The 15,150-nt window shown below is 47.0% G+C and overlaps 1 protein-coding gene across 1 annotated transcript in view; it reads left to right on the forward strand.

Annotated features, from left to right (window-relative positions):
* Positions 1-15,150, forward strand: part of SEMA4F (ssemaphorin 4F) — a 142,380-nt gene that overhangs the window by 80,561 nt on the left and 46,669 nt on the right. The window contains exons 4-6 of the mRNA XM_084626594.1: positions 12,471-12,565; positions 13,215-13,308; positions 14,266-14,385. Coding sequence (XP_084482720.1) covers positions 12,471-12,565; positions 13,215-13,308; positions 14,266-14,385 — 309 coding nt within the window. The remainder of the gene's footprint in view (positions 1-12,470; positions 12,566-13,214; positions 13,309-14,265; positions 14,386-15,150) is intronic.

Genomic DNA, 15,150 nt, shown 5'->3' on the forward strand with positions numbered 1-15,150 from the left:
CACAATACAGGCACTTCGATACCCAGTGATGATTCCTTGAGTGAATACCTCACTGAGATGAATGGGGTAGCCCATATAGGGCTAGAGACTTGCTTTAAAAAAAACAAAATGAGTGCAGAGTTTCTGGAGCACAGTGATGGCAGATTGGGAGCGCTGATATGGCGTGCTGCCAAGTGACACTTTCCTCCCCTGGATTCAAGCCTTCACAATGATGGCCTCTTGATTTTAATGCCACTGGGGATGGCTGGGTGGGGAGGTGGGACACCATTATGATGATCTAGTCTGACCTAGTTACTAACACAGGCTAGAGAATTTCATCAAGTGATTCTTGCATCAAACCCAGAATTTGTGTTTGACCAATAGCATCTTTTAGGGAGAGACATCTTGAGTTAGACCACAGTGTGATGGGTTGGACCCCCCTTCTGGGATGCCACCTGATGTCCTGGGATTTCACTGAGTCTCTCCAAGTCCATGGGGCTGGACGAGTTGCATCCGAGAGTGCTAAAGGAATTGGCAGCTGTGATTGCAGAGCCATTGGCCATTATCTTTGAAAACTCGTGGCGAACGGGGGAAGTCCCGGATAACTGGAAAAAGGCTAATGTAGTGCCAATCTTTAAAAAAGGGAAGAAGCAGGATCCTGGGAACTACAGGCCAGTCAGCCTCACCTCAGTCCCTGGAAAAATCATGGAGCAGGTCCTCAAAGAATCAATTCTGAAGCACTTAGAGGAGAGGAAAGTGATCAGGAACAGTCAGCATGGATTCACCAAGGGAAGGTCATGCCTGACTAATCTAATCACCTTCTATGATGAGATTACTGGTTCTGTGGATGAAGGGAAAGCAGTGGATGTATTGTTTCTTGACTTTAGCAAAGCTTTTGACACGATCTCCCACAGTATTCTTGTCAGCAAGTTAAAGAAGCATGGGCTGGATGAATGCACTATAAAGTGGGTAGAAAGTTGGCTAGATTGTTGGGCTCAACGGGTAGTGATCAATGGCTCCATGTCTAGTTGGCAGCCGGTGTCGAGTGGAGTGCCCCAGGGGTCGGTCCTGGGGCCGGTTTTGTTCAATATCTTCATAAATGATCTGGAGGATGGTGTGGTTTGCACTCTCAGCAAATTTGCGGATGATACTAAACTGGGAGGAGTGGTAGATACGCTGGAGGGCAGGGATAGGATACAGAGGGACCTAGACAAATTGGAGGATTGGGCCAAAAGAAATCTGATGAGGTTCAATAAGGATAAGTGCAGGGTCCTGCACTTAGGACGGAAGAACCCAATGCACAGCTACAGACTAGGGACCGAATGGCTAGGCAGCAGTTCTGCGGAAAAGGACCTAGGGGTGACAGTGGACGAGAAGCTGGATATGAGTCAACAGTGTGCCCTTGTTGCCAAGAAGGCTAATGGCATTTTGGGATGTATAAGTAGGGGCATAGCGAGCAGATCGAGGGACGTGATCGTTCCCCTCTATTCGACATTGGTGAGGCCTCATCTGGAGTACTGTGTCCAGTTGTGGGCCCCACACTACAAGAAGGATGTGGATAAATTGGAGAGAGTCCAGCGAAGGGCAACAAAAATGATTAGGGGTCTGGAACACATGACTTATGAGGAGAGGCTGAGGGAACTGGGATTGTTTAGTCTGCAGAAGAGAAGAATGAGGGGGGATTTGATAGCTGCTTTCAACTACCTGAGAGGTGGGTTCAGAGAGGATGGTTCTAGACTATTCTCAGTGGTAGAAGAGGACAGGACAAGGAGTAATGGTCTCAAGTTGCAGTGGGGGAGGTTTAGGTTGGATATTAGGAAAAACTTTTTCACTAGGAGGGTGGTGAAACACTGGAATGCGTCACCTAGGGAGGTGGTAGAATCTCCTTCCTTAGAAGTTTTTAAGGTCAGGCTTGACAAAGCCCTGGCTGGGATGATTTAATTGGGGATTGGCCCTGCTTTGAGCAGGGGGTTGGACTAGATGACCTCCTGAGGTCCCTTCCAACCCTGATATTCTATGATTCTATGATTCTCCTGCTTAAGTAGCCTGGGTTCCCTCTCACTGCTTTGCTGAATTAGGCTCTCCGGCCTCTTGCAGCACACAGACGCAGGTAGGGCCACATCCCACTGCAGACACAAACTGAAGTCAGCTCTGTGTGAGAGGGCTCCCCCAGCACTCATGTGCCCACCCCTTTCGGAAGATAAACCCAAAATACTACTGTCGTGCACCGTATAGAAATACCTGTACAGCGCAAGCTCATAAAATTTACCGTCTTCCACAATGAGAAGAGGGAGATGCACGACTTCTTGCCCCCCAGTTAGAAATTACAAACTGGGTTTTATTATAAACAAGAAATACGTTTATTAACGACAAAAGGTGAATTTTAAGTGGTTCAACAAACAGAACAAAGCAGATTGCCTTAGTAAATAAACAAAAGCCGGAGACTAAACTTAACATACTCAATAGGTAGGTTACAAATTAACAAATTCCCACCCTGAGTGATAAACAGGCTGACAGATTCTTAAGGCCCAAGTTGCCTTGGCTTTCCCAGGTTTTCTTACACAGGCTAAAGATTTTAGCCTGGGACCATCACTTCTCACAGTTCAGTCTTTGTTCCTCAGGTGATTTCAGGTGTGTTGTTGTAGGGAGAGTGAGGACCCCTCACGTTGTCATTGTCGCTCTTTTATATCCCCCCCGCCCCACCTGCTGGAAAGCTTTTTTGCTGTGACCTGGGTCAAACAGTTCCCATTGTGTAGACCTATCTCAGAGAGGTTTCTATTGCAGACAGTTCCTGGGATGATAATTATGCTTGTATACATTTCTTCAATAAACCACTAACATTGTTTGGCCTCATCCAATGTAGCACATTTGAAATACAGAGACATTGTCAATATTCCCAGCATCAGATACAAAAATGATACATGCAAACAAATTGGATAAACACATTTGGTAAATTAAAACTTTTCCAGTGACATCTTACAAGACCCATCTTACATAAAGTATATCTCAGTTATACCATATTCATATCATAACCATATTTCCATAAAGAACATGGGATGTAATGTCACACCTCTCGCCTGAGATTACTGCCAGAAGATAAGTCACTGACCAATGCAGAGGCAATATACCTAAAATCCCTTTTTGGCTTTGGTTATACAACCTTCAACTGACAGGTGACAGAAAATCCAGTGTCCCCAGGTAAATTGTTCCAATGTTTAATTATCCTCACTGTTGAAAATTACACCTTATTTCCAGTCTGAATTTGTCTAGCTTCAGCTTCTAGCTGTTGATTGGATATTGTTCTGCCTTTATCTACTAGTTTTAAAAAGCAGTCTACCATCAGAAATCTTCTCCCCCTGTAGGTGCTTGTAGACCGTGATCAAATGATCTCTTAGCCCTGTTTGTTAAACTAAACAGATTGAGCTTCTTCAATCTCTCACTATAAGGCAGGTTTTTCAGACTTTGAATCATTCTTGTAGCTCTCCTTTTCAATTGTCAACTGCCTTTTCAGGAACCAAAACTGAAACCAGCAATAGTCTCACTAATACTGTATATATGGGTAAGATCACCTCCCAGCTCCTACTTGATGTTCCTCTGTTCATACATCCAAGAATCATATTTGCTCGCTGAGCTACCACATGACATGGGGAGCTCATGTTCAGCTGATTTCCATCATAATCCACGAGGTCTTTTCAGAGTCACTGATTCCCGAAATATGGTTCTCCATCCTATATGTGTGAGGTGCATTCCTTGGGGGAGTGCCGGTGGATTGCACTTTCCCCTGGCCCCCTTTCCTTCTCATCCTGGGCACTGATTTCATGCAAAAATTTATCAGTTTAGGCTTTCAGCTGCATAGAAGTAAAGTTCCCAGGTCTGATGGTGCTTGGTAAACTCAAGTCACAAGGCAGTTTCCATTATGAGCCCATTTTCATATGCTCCTGGCTTGCCAATTGAATTTCTGTCATCAGCGGGACCGGGCTTACTGCATTAGTGCTCTTTGGGCTTCATTCCTTTGAAGGTCTTGATCTTTTCCAGCACCAGCAATAAACTGCCTGTCACAACCCTCTCTGTTCTGAGGGCAGTCCTCTCTGGCTGTAGTGAGGGGCCAAGCACTCAGTGAAGATCTCTGAGACCTTGGCATTATACATGCCCTCAGCCTCTCTAGTCCTTTCTAGTTTTTCATCCTTGAATCAGTTCTTTCTCCCTGATAAATGTCAGAGGAGGTAACCTAATCTAGTGGATGGGCATGGGACTGGGAGTCAAGAAACCTGGGCTCTGCCATTTACCTGCCAAGTGACTTTGGTTAAGTCACTTTACTTCTCTATGCTTGTTTCACTTCCATATCTGTCTCCTGTTTAGGCTTCAGGCTCTGAGGCAGTGGTTGTCTCTTTTCAGGGGCATGTACAGCACCCAGAACAATGGAACCCTAATCTCAGTTGAGTACGTTTGGTAACCTCGTAATACCTTTGCTTGTTTTTATTATGTATTATTTGTATGGCAGGATATATAAGGGCTGGGGTGCAAAGGATACCTAGAATGTTGTAATGCCATGATAGGAATAAATGGCATACCCTTACCTGGGTTATCAGAATCAGTTCTGTTCACCCTGTATAGAAAAAGGGGTGGGGGAGGGTTGGAGGGGAGTTAAACAAAGACAAAGAGGTAGAGGGTGTTTGGGGGAATGGGTGGTAAATGATTAGGATGTAGAAAGATAGTAAAAGGATTAGGACTATGTTTAACTAGTAGAGAAGGCTAGTGAGAGAGGACATGAGAGGTTTTGTGAGTTCTTTAGGGCAGGGACTTTACTTTACTCTGTACTTTGGGAAAGCACCTAGCACATTGTGGGTGCTACTGTCATGCAAATAAATCACTATCTAGATGAGTGGTAGATAGAGAATCGTGTTTATCCTCTCCCAGTACAGACAAAGAAGCAGTCAATGAAATTGAAAGGAAACCAATTTAAAACAGATCATAGGAATTTTTTTACACACAGTGCCCAATAAATCTATGGACTCCCCTTGCCATAGTGTATCATGGAGTTGAGAGCTTTTCAGGATTCAGAGAGAGGTGGAATGTTTCTCTGATAAACAGATGGTCCACTTACATTTAATAGGATAAACATGTGCAAGGGACAGACCCTCCTGCTTTATGTATAACCAACAGCTTACCTTCTGGCAGGTAGCCCTTTGTCTGTGGGGGTGGAGGGGTGCTCCTACCTTCCTCTGAAGCACCTGGTGCTAGCTCCTGTCAGGTGAGTGACCAGGCTTCATGCATCCCTGTTCTGGTCAGGTGAGCCTTGTGTTCTGAGACAGTCAAGCCTCTAGACGCTATCTGAATCTGACTGTGAATAGGAGGAGCTGGGTTGCTGCCAGACCTCCGCTTTCTACATGTCGATCTGGTCTGGGAGAAGGAGTGTTAGAGGTAAGCCCAGCAGCTCTGCTGTAGTAGTAAGAATTTTATTGATGCTCCTGCCTTTAAATTTTGGTTCAGCCACACGCATTTTGAGGGCAATAGCAGCAAATTTCAGTGCTCAGGCTGGATGAGGTGCCCACCGCCATAGTGTCTGTGTGCCTGCAATTTCCTTCCAAACAAATGTCATTGGCACGTTTTCAGACGTTCATAATTTGATTTGAAAAATAGCCTCTTGCACCTGGTCAAAGCCTGTTCTCTCACTGTTGCCGGCACCCAGTGCCCAGAGGCAAACAACAGCAGGGGTTCGTTGCCCGGTGTGCGTCACTCAGTAAACACAACGGGGTGGAGAAGCAGAAAAAGTTTATTTGCAGCCGCAAACAAGGTACAGGGAGAATAGAATCTCAAATCCTGCACACCAGAGCAGGTCATTACACATACTTTTATCTTCCTTAATGCTACTACACTGCACATCAGCCAATCAAAGCTTTGCACAAATGCTCTGCCTTCCTTATATGGGTTACAACAATGTTTATTTCCTGCAACCTCTAACAAGCATTCCTAGCAACTTAAACAACCAGCACATCCTGTCTGGCCTTGTAGCTGTCTCTTCTGTTATCTTTAACTTGGCGTCAGCAAACCTTACATTATGAGGCATTATCTGCAGCTGCAACATTATTTTAAAAGCAAAAGAGCTTACTCAAACCAGCCAGGCCTGGCTTCTATTAAGGGGGGTTGAAAAGAAGTCCTAAGGCCTGCAGCAGGGAGACTTCCTCGACCCTTATGGCCTTCCATCCCCTCGACTTAACTAGTGGCCATGCCCTGGAGTCTCCAACATCACTGTGGGAAGTATCTCAGAGTTTCTAGGTCTTTGATTTACCACCTCAGTCAAAAGAAATCACTATTTTTTCTAGTGGGATGCTTAGCCTGACCAGGTTGCTGGGCCAAGTCACAGACCACAGAGTCGTAAGGTGGAGAGTGAGGATGTGGGGCTGCAAAGCTGGGTCTTACCATGAGGAGCTGCTCTGCAGTAGCAAATCTATGACATACTCATGTAGCTGTTGGCAGGATTGGGAGCTACATTTTAAGACCAGACCTAGAAAGTGAGTTTAACCAACAGTTGTAGGGAGAAGAGGAAGGTAGGATGGGACGGGGATGCAAGCATCTAGGACTCCATTTGGTGAGTTGGATTCAATCATGTTTTTCTCATTTAATTTCTCTGTCCCTCTCCCTACTTCTGTTTTATTTCTGATTACTTTTATTAGCACAAAAGGAAAGAAGCAGAGGAATTTACCCTGGGCATTTGCATTTCCTCCTGTACATATGCTTCAGTCTGTCTCTAATAGGACACTTTTTTTAAATAATAATAAACCTCTGGTCTTGCTGCACTTCAAACCTGGTACATTTTCTAAAGTTTTAAAAACATTATTGCTAGCAGGTGCTGGCTGTCTCTTGTACCATGGAAATATTTCTTTTATGATAGTCTCTCTGTCCTGCCCCTCAGGCCCCAAGCTTTCCCAGCCAATCCCACCTGCTTTTTGAGCCCTGGGGCTACAAGAGCCTTGAGAGCTGTTGGATGGTCTATTTGGCTTAGAACAGGATTTGGGGTGATCTGACTTAGAACTGGGCCTTGAGGACAGTAAATGTTTATTAGGCTTTGGGTCTGGGAACCAGCGGTGTGCTCTATCCTGTGCAGAGATCCTGGCAGGCCCACCCTATCCCTGCCCCAGGCAGTTCATTGGATGGTGCATGACCAGGGATCAAAGGATCCTGTTGTAGCAAAACAGGGCAGAATTTCTTCTTTATTTACTCTCACCCGGGATTTAAATCAGCTTCTGTATCGGATGGCTAAAGGATAGCTAATATGACGCCAATTTGTAAAAAAGATTCCAGATGCAATCCTGGCAATTGCAGACCAGTAAGCCTAACTTCATTACCAGGCAAATTGGTTGAAACTATAGTAAAGAACAGAATCGTCAAGACACATAGATGAACACAATTTGTTGGGCAAGAGTCAGCATAGTTTTTTTTTTTTTTTTTTAAGGGAAGTCATAGAATATCAGGGTTGGAAGGGACCTCAGGAGGTCCACCCTGTGCTCAAAGCAGGACCCCACCCCCATACATACACAAACTCACTCTCCTGCTGGTAATAGCTCATCCAAAGTGACCACTCTCCCTACAATGTGCATGGTAATCAAGGTGGGCCATGTCCAGCACAAATCCAGGCTTTCTCACCCCCCTTCCCCCCCGCCCCCAGGGACACACACACACACACAAACAAACTCACTCTCCTGCTGGCAATAGCTCATCCAAACTGACCACTCTCCAAGTTTAAATCCACGTTTAACCAGAACGTCTGGGGAGGGGGGTAGGAAAAAACAAGGGGAAATAGGCTACCTTGCATAATGACTTAGCCACTCCCAGTCTCTATTTAAGCCTAAATTAATAGTATCCAATTTGCAAATTAATTCCAATTCAGCAGTTTCTCGCTGGAGTCTGGATTTGAAGTTTTTTTGTTTTAAGATAGCGACCTTCATGTCTGTGATTGCGTGACCAGACAGATTGAAGTGTTCTCCGACTGGTTTATGACTGTTATAATTCTTGACATCTGATTTGTGTCCATTTATTCTTTTACACAGAGACTGTCCAGTTTGACCAATGTAAATGGCAGAGGGGCATTGCTGGCACATGATGGCATATATCACATTGGTGGATGTGCAGGTGAACGAGCCTCTGATAGTGTGGCTGATGTTATTAGGCCCTGTGATGGTGTCCCCTGAATAGATATGTGGGCACAGTTGGCAACGGGCTTTGTTGCAAGGATAAGTTCCTGGGTTAGTGGTTCTGTTGTGTGGTATGTGGTTGTTGGTGAGTATTTGCTTCAGGTTGCGGGGCTGTCTGTAGGCAAGGACTGGCCTATCTCCCAAGATTTGTGAGAGTGTTGGGTCATCCTTTAGGATAGGTTGTAGATCCTTAATAATGCATTGGAGGGGTTTTAGTTGGGGGCTGAAGGTGACGGCTAGTGGCGTTCTGTTATTTTCTTTGTTAGGCCTGTCCTGTAGTAGGTAACTTCTGGGAACTCTTCTGGCTCTATCAATCTGTTTCTTCACTTCCGCAGGTGGGTATTGTAGTTGTAAGAAAGCTTGACAGAGATCTTGTAGGTGTTTGTCTCTGTCTGAGGGGTTGGAGCAAATGCGGTTGTATCGCAGAGCTTGGCTGTAGACGATGGATCGTGTGGTGTGGTCAGGGTGAAAGCTGGAGGCATGTAGGTAGGAATAGCGGTCAGTAGGTTTCCGGTATAGGGTGGTGTTTATGTGACCATTGTTTATTAGCACTGTAGTGTCCAGGAAGTGGATCTCTTGTGTGGACTGGACCAGGTTGAGGTTGATGGTGGGATGGAAATTGTTGAAATCATGGTGGAATTCCTCAAGGGCTTCTTTTCCATGGGTCCAGATGATGAAGATGTCATCAGTATAGCGCAAGTAGAGTAGGGGCTTTAGGGGACGAGAGCTGAGGAAGCGTTGTTCTAAATCAGCCATTAAAATGTTGGCATGCTGTGGGGCCATGTGGGTACCCATAGCAGTGCCACTGATCTGAAGGTATACATTGTCCCCAAATGTAAAATAGTTATGGGTAAGGACAAAGTCACAAAGTTCAGCCACCAGGTTAGCCGTGACATTATCGGGGATAGCGTTCTTGACGGCTTGTAGTCCATCTTTGTGTGGAATGTTGGTGTAGAGGGCTTCTACATCCATAGTGGCCAGGATGGTGTTATCAGGAAGATCACCGATGGACTGAAGTTTCCTCAGGAAGTCAGTGGTGTCTCGAAGGTAGCTGGGAGTGCTGGTAGCGTAGGGCCTGAAGAGGAAGTCTACATAGCCAGACAATCCTGCTGTCAGGGTGCCAATGCCTGAGATGATGGGGCGCCCAGGATTTCCAGGTTTATGGATCTTGGGTAGTAGATAGAATATCCCAGGTCAGGGTTCCAGGGGTGTGTCTGTGCGGATTTGATCTTGTGCTTTCCTATCCTAAAGGATGACCCAACACTCTCACAAATCTTGGGAGACAGGCCAGTCCTTGCCTACAGACAGCCCCGCAACCTGAAGCAAATACTCACCAACAACCACATACCACACAACAGAACCACTAAACCAGGAACTTATCCTTGCAACAAAGCCCGTTGCCAACTGTGCCCACATATCTATTCAGGGGACACCATCACAGGGCCTAATAACATCAGCCACACTATCAGAGGCTTGTTCACCTGCACATCCACCAATGTGATATATGCCATCATGTGCCAGCAATGCCCCTCTGCCATTTACATTGGTCAAACTGGACAGTCTCTACGTAAAAGAATAAATGGACACAAAGCAGATGTCAAGAATTATAACAGTCATAAACCAGTCGGAGAACACTTCAATCTGTCTGGTCACGCAATCACAGACATGAAGGTCGCTATCTTAAAACAAAAAAACTTCAAATCCAGACTCCAGTGAGAAACTGCTGAATTGGAATTCATTTGCAAATTGGATACTATTAATTTAGGCTTAAATAGAGACTGGGAGTGGCTAAGTTATTATGCAAGGTAGCCTATTTCCCCTTGTTTTTTCCTACCCCCCCCCCCCCCCGATGTTCTGGTTAAACTTGGATTTAAACTTGGAGAGTGGTCAGTTTGGATGAGCTATTGCCAGCAGGAGAGTGAGTTTGTGTGTGTGTCCCTGGGGGGGAAAAAAAGAGGGGGGGGGTGAGAGAGCCTGGATTTGTGCTGGACATGGCCCACCTTGATTACCATGCACATTGTAGGGAGAGTGGTCACTTTGGATGAGCTATTACCAGCAGGATATTGAGTTTGTGTGTGTGGTTTTTGGAGGGGGGTGAGGGGGTGAGAGAACCTGGATTTGTGCAGGAAATGGCCCACCTTGATTATCATGCACATTGTGAAGAGAGTTGTCACTTTGGATGGGCTATCACCAGCAGGAGATTGAGTTTGTGTATGGGGGGGGCGGAGGGTGAGAAAACCTGGATTTGTGCTGGAAATGGCCCAACCTGATGATCACTTTAGATAAGCTATTACCAGCAGGACAGTGGGGTGGGAGGAGGTATTGTTTTATGATCTCTGTGTGTATATAATGTCTGCTGCAGTTTCCACGGTATGCATCCGATGAAGGGAGCTGTAGCTCACGAAAGCTCATGCTCAAATAAATTGGTTAGTCTCTAAAGTGCCACAAGTACTCCTTTTCTTTTTGTGAATACAGGCTAACACGGCTGCTATTCTGAAACCTATAAAGTCATGACTGGTGTGGAGAAAATAAATAAGGAAGTGTTATTTACTCCTCACAACACAAGAACTAGGGGTCACCCAATGAAATTAATAGGCAGCAGGTTTAAAACAAACAAAAGGAAGTATTTCTTCACACAACGCACAGTCAATCTGTAGAACTCCTTGCCACACGATGTTGTGAAGGCCAAGACTATAACAGGTTTCAAAAAAGAACTAGATAAGGCCATGGAGGATAGGCCCATCAATGGCTATTAGCCAATGTGGCAGGGATGCAAAACCATGGTCTGAAGTGTCCCTACCCTCTGTTTGCCAGAAGCTAGGAATGGGTGACAAGGGATGGATGACTTGATTACCTGTTCTGTTCATTCCCTCTGAAGCACCTGGCATTGGCCACTGTTGGAAGACAGGATACTGGGCTAGAAGGACCATTGGTCTGACCCAGTATGGCTGTTCTTATGTTAAGGGTTGTTGTAAAGAGGACAGTGATCAATTGTTCTCCATGTCCACTACAGGTAGGAGAAGAAGTAAACGGCTTAATCTGCAACAAGGGAGATTTCAGTTTGGTACAGGGGAACCCCATTTATCCGATCTACTTGGGACCAGGGCCTGATCGCATAATCAAAAATTTGGATAATCAGGAGAATGGGCAGGGCTTGTACTGTCAAGCCCCGGCGGAGGGGCTCGGTTCAGTTAATACAGAAAGATGATTAAACAGTGTTCTACTGTATTAGGAAAAACTTTCTAATGATAAAGGTAGTTAAGCTCTGGAACAGGCTTCCAATGGAGGTGGATTCTCTGTAATTTGAAATCTTTAAACCACGATTTGAGGACTTCAGTAAGTCAGGGAAAGGTGAAGGAACTATTACAGGAATGGGAGGGTGGAGTTCTGTGGCCTGTGATGTGCAGGAGGTTAGATTACATGATCATGATGGTTCCTTCTGACCTTTGAGTCTGAGTTGTGGAACCTCCATCACTGGAGGCTTCTAAGAATAGGTTGGCCAGACACCTGTCAGGGATGTTCTAGGTTTACTTGGTTCTGCCTCAGTGCAGGGGATAGAACTTCATGACTTCTCAAGGTCCCTTCCAGCCCTGCATTTCTATGATTTCATGGTCTGTCCTTCATGGTAAAGATTCTCTTAGGTGCTTCTTCTGGCTCTGCTGGCTGAAAAGTCGGGCATACTCATGGGCATGACACATTCACACAGTGTTCCCAGCATGTTGTCAGTTACTGCTTGGAATTGAGTAGTGATGTCACCTACTGAAATGGCTGTGAGGGCCTTCCCTGCAATTACTACTTACGTGAGTAAGAGGGGTCTGCTCCTCCATAGGCGCCAACTTCTTCTGGAGCCGTTGGGTGCTTGATGCCCCCGGCCCTGCCCGACTCCACCCCTGCCGCACCCTCTCCCGCCCCCATTCCAACCCCTTCCCCAAAGTCTCCGCCCCCATTCCAACCCTGTCCCCGCCCCCTCCCTGCCCCTATTCGACTCCTTCCCCATATCCCCACCACGTTCCTGCTCCTCCCCACTCCCTCACAGCGCTTGCTACAGCTGTTTGGTGGCAGCAAGCTCTGGGAGGGAGGGAGGAGCTGGGAGGAGGCGGTGGGGGGGGCAGGGACCTTGGCTGCTGGTGCGTGAAGAGCACCCACTAATTTTTCCCCTTGGATGCTCCAGCCCCAGAGCATCCACGGAGTCGGCGCCTATGCGCTCCTCTCCTCTTGCACTCAATCCTTGACATCAGTGGCTGGTTGTGCTTTTCACAGTGCCTGTGTCATGACTATTTGCTCTGTCCCTGCAGGCAGAGTGTCATAATTACATCCGCATTCTGGAGTTTGCTGATGAGAGCCACCTCTATACCTGCGGGACCTTTGCTTTTGATCCACAGTGCGGCTTCATTGTAAGGGCTCAGTGCCTGTTGGGAAAGGGGGAGGGAGTAAAGGGAGGGTTGAATGGGCCAGGAGAAGAGTCCAGTGTTGCCTGCTTGGGGAAATGGGCAGAGATCAGGAAGGATGAACCTAAAGCTAATGAGAGGCTTTTCTGTGGCTTCATCACCCTGGTTCGAGCTCTCAGAGGCCATAAGGAATACACCCTCAGCCTCTTGGTGAGCTATGGAAGTAGTATCCCCATTTTGCAGAAGAAGTGAGTTGCCCAAGGTCATGCCAGGAGTCTGTGTCAGAACCAGGGGTTGAACCCTCCTGAGGCCCCAGGCAGTGTTTTAACCACAGAACATTCCCTCCATATATTAAATTTCCAGTCCTGAGTGGGGTGGTAGTAAGGCAGGAACCCAGGGAAGGATTGGGGCCTCCAGTGAGTGGTTAACGGCCTTTGTAACGAAGTACTTCAGCAAAAAATAAATGCTGTCTTGGCTGCAGTAACAAGTTAAACAAGGGAGGGGACAAGTCCTGGGGCTTCCACCATTGAGAGTCCACACAATCCAGCTTAACATCAGCCTGTCCCACCCCAGACAGCCTGCATGGGGGGTGGTGTCTGTTAGCCCCTCCCCAAACCCAAATGGGGTGGCTGAACTTTCTCTGCTTTTATTGCAGAAAGTGGCCAATTTCAGCAGTGTGGAGCGGCAGGAAAGTGGCCGGGGGAAATGCCCCTTTGAGCCTACGCAACAGTCAGCAGCCGTAATGGTCGGTACGTTTGTCACAGTGTCAGCGGCATTTTGGTTTGGTCTGGAACTCAGTGCAGGGAGCAAGACTGCGGCTCTGGAAGGAAGAAGCATGTTGGGGGTAGCAGCAGCAAGCGAACAAGCTTCCCTCACCATCCAGGTGTAAAGGGATTTCAGACCTTGGCCTCCTCTGCGGAGACTGCTTGCAGGGCCGGTTAGTTACAGTTGCAATGTGGACATCTGTCTATTAGGAACTGGACAGAAGCACCAGCCCTCCATTCCCCAGAGTCACCACATGGGGGCAATGACTTCCTGGGATTACTATCTATCTCTGAATGAAACCGGTGACCTATGTGTAAAACGCCATAATCCATGTCCCGACCCGGAGCTGGAGAGGGATACAAATTACACTGTGCACATCACAGAGCGGCATCTGCTGCTGCCCAGTCCAGGAGCTGGCACAGGCCACATGAGGTCTGCACCACCTTGAGCCATTTAGTGTTTGAAAGTGAACGCTATTTAAATACATTGACCTGAGCATCCCGGACTGAGGCTACCAAGGCCCAGGGTGTCCCCATGACCTAGAATCTCCCAAACCTGGTCCTCGTCTTGCCTGTGCTTGAGCCATGGGGAGCCAGGCAGAGTGCAGTGGCTGACTTGGTTAGGAAGATTCCCTTCCATCTCCAACTGGAGAATGGTGCCATGAGACTGGGTTAGCACCGAGGCCACAAGTGGTAGTCACTAGCATTCTAAACTAGCTGCTGATGAACCTGGGTGGAAAATGGAGTAAAATCCAGCCTCTCCTTGCCATCCAGATGTTACATCAAGGCCCGATTAGCCACATTTTCCTTATTGGTTCAGGCACAGCTCTGCATTACAGCCTGGCCACGGTGTACTCCTTTCCCCTCCCCCATCTCTTTCCCTGAATTGCACATTGGTCTTCTGTGTCTTTCACACCTGTCACATCTTGGACCTTCCTCTAGATGGTGTCCTGTATGCTGCCACTGTCAGCAACTTCCTGGGGACACAGCCCATCATCTCCAGAGCAACAGGAAACCTTGAGGAGCGCATCCGGACAGAGATCTCAGTGACCTGGCTGAATGGTGAGTGACCAATGGAGATCATAGAATCAGAATATCAGGGTTAGAAGGGACTTCAGGACGTCATCTAGTCCAACCTCCTGCTCAAAGCAGAACCAATCCCCAACTATATCATCCCAGCCAGGGCTTTGTCAAGCCTGACCTTAAAAATCTCTAAGGAAGGAGATTCCACCACCTCCCTAGGTAACCCATTCCAATGTTACACCACCCTCCTGGGGAAAAAGTTTTTCCTAATATCCAACCTAAACCTCCCCCACTGCAACTTGACACCATTACTCCTCGTTCTGTCATCTGCTACCACTGAGAACAGTCTAGAGCCATCCTCTTTGGAACCCGCTTTCAGGGAGTTGAAAGCAGGTATCAAATTCCCCCTCATTCTTCTCTTCTGCAGACTAAACAATCCCAGTTCCCTCAGCCTCTCCTCATAAATCATGTGTTCCAGTCCCCTAATAATTTTTGTTGCCCTCTGCTGGACTCTTTCCAATTTTTCCACATCCTTTCTGTAGTAGGGTGCCCAAAACTGGACACCGTACTCCACATGACGCCTGACCAATACCGAATAGAGGGGAACGATCACGTCCCTCGATCTGCTGGCAATGCCCCTACTTATACAGCACAAAATGCCATTAGCCTTCTTGGCAACAAGGGCACACTGTTGACTCATATCTAGCTTCTCATCCACTGTAACCCCTAGGTCCTTTCCTTCAGAACTGCTGCCAAGCCATTTGGTCCCTAGTCTGAAGCAGTGCATGGGATTCTTCTGTCCTA

The sequence above is a fragment of the Lepidochelys olivacea genome (genome assembly GCF_965140295.1).
Source record: "Lepidochelys olivacea isolate rLepOli2 genome assembly, chromosome: 4".
Taxonomy (NCBI): Eukaryota; Metazoa; Chordata; order Testudines; family Cheloniidae; genus Lepidochelys; species Lepidochelys olivacea.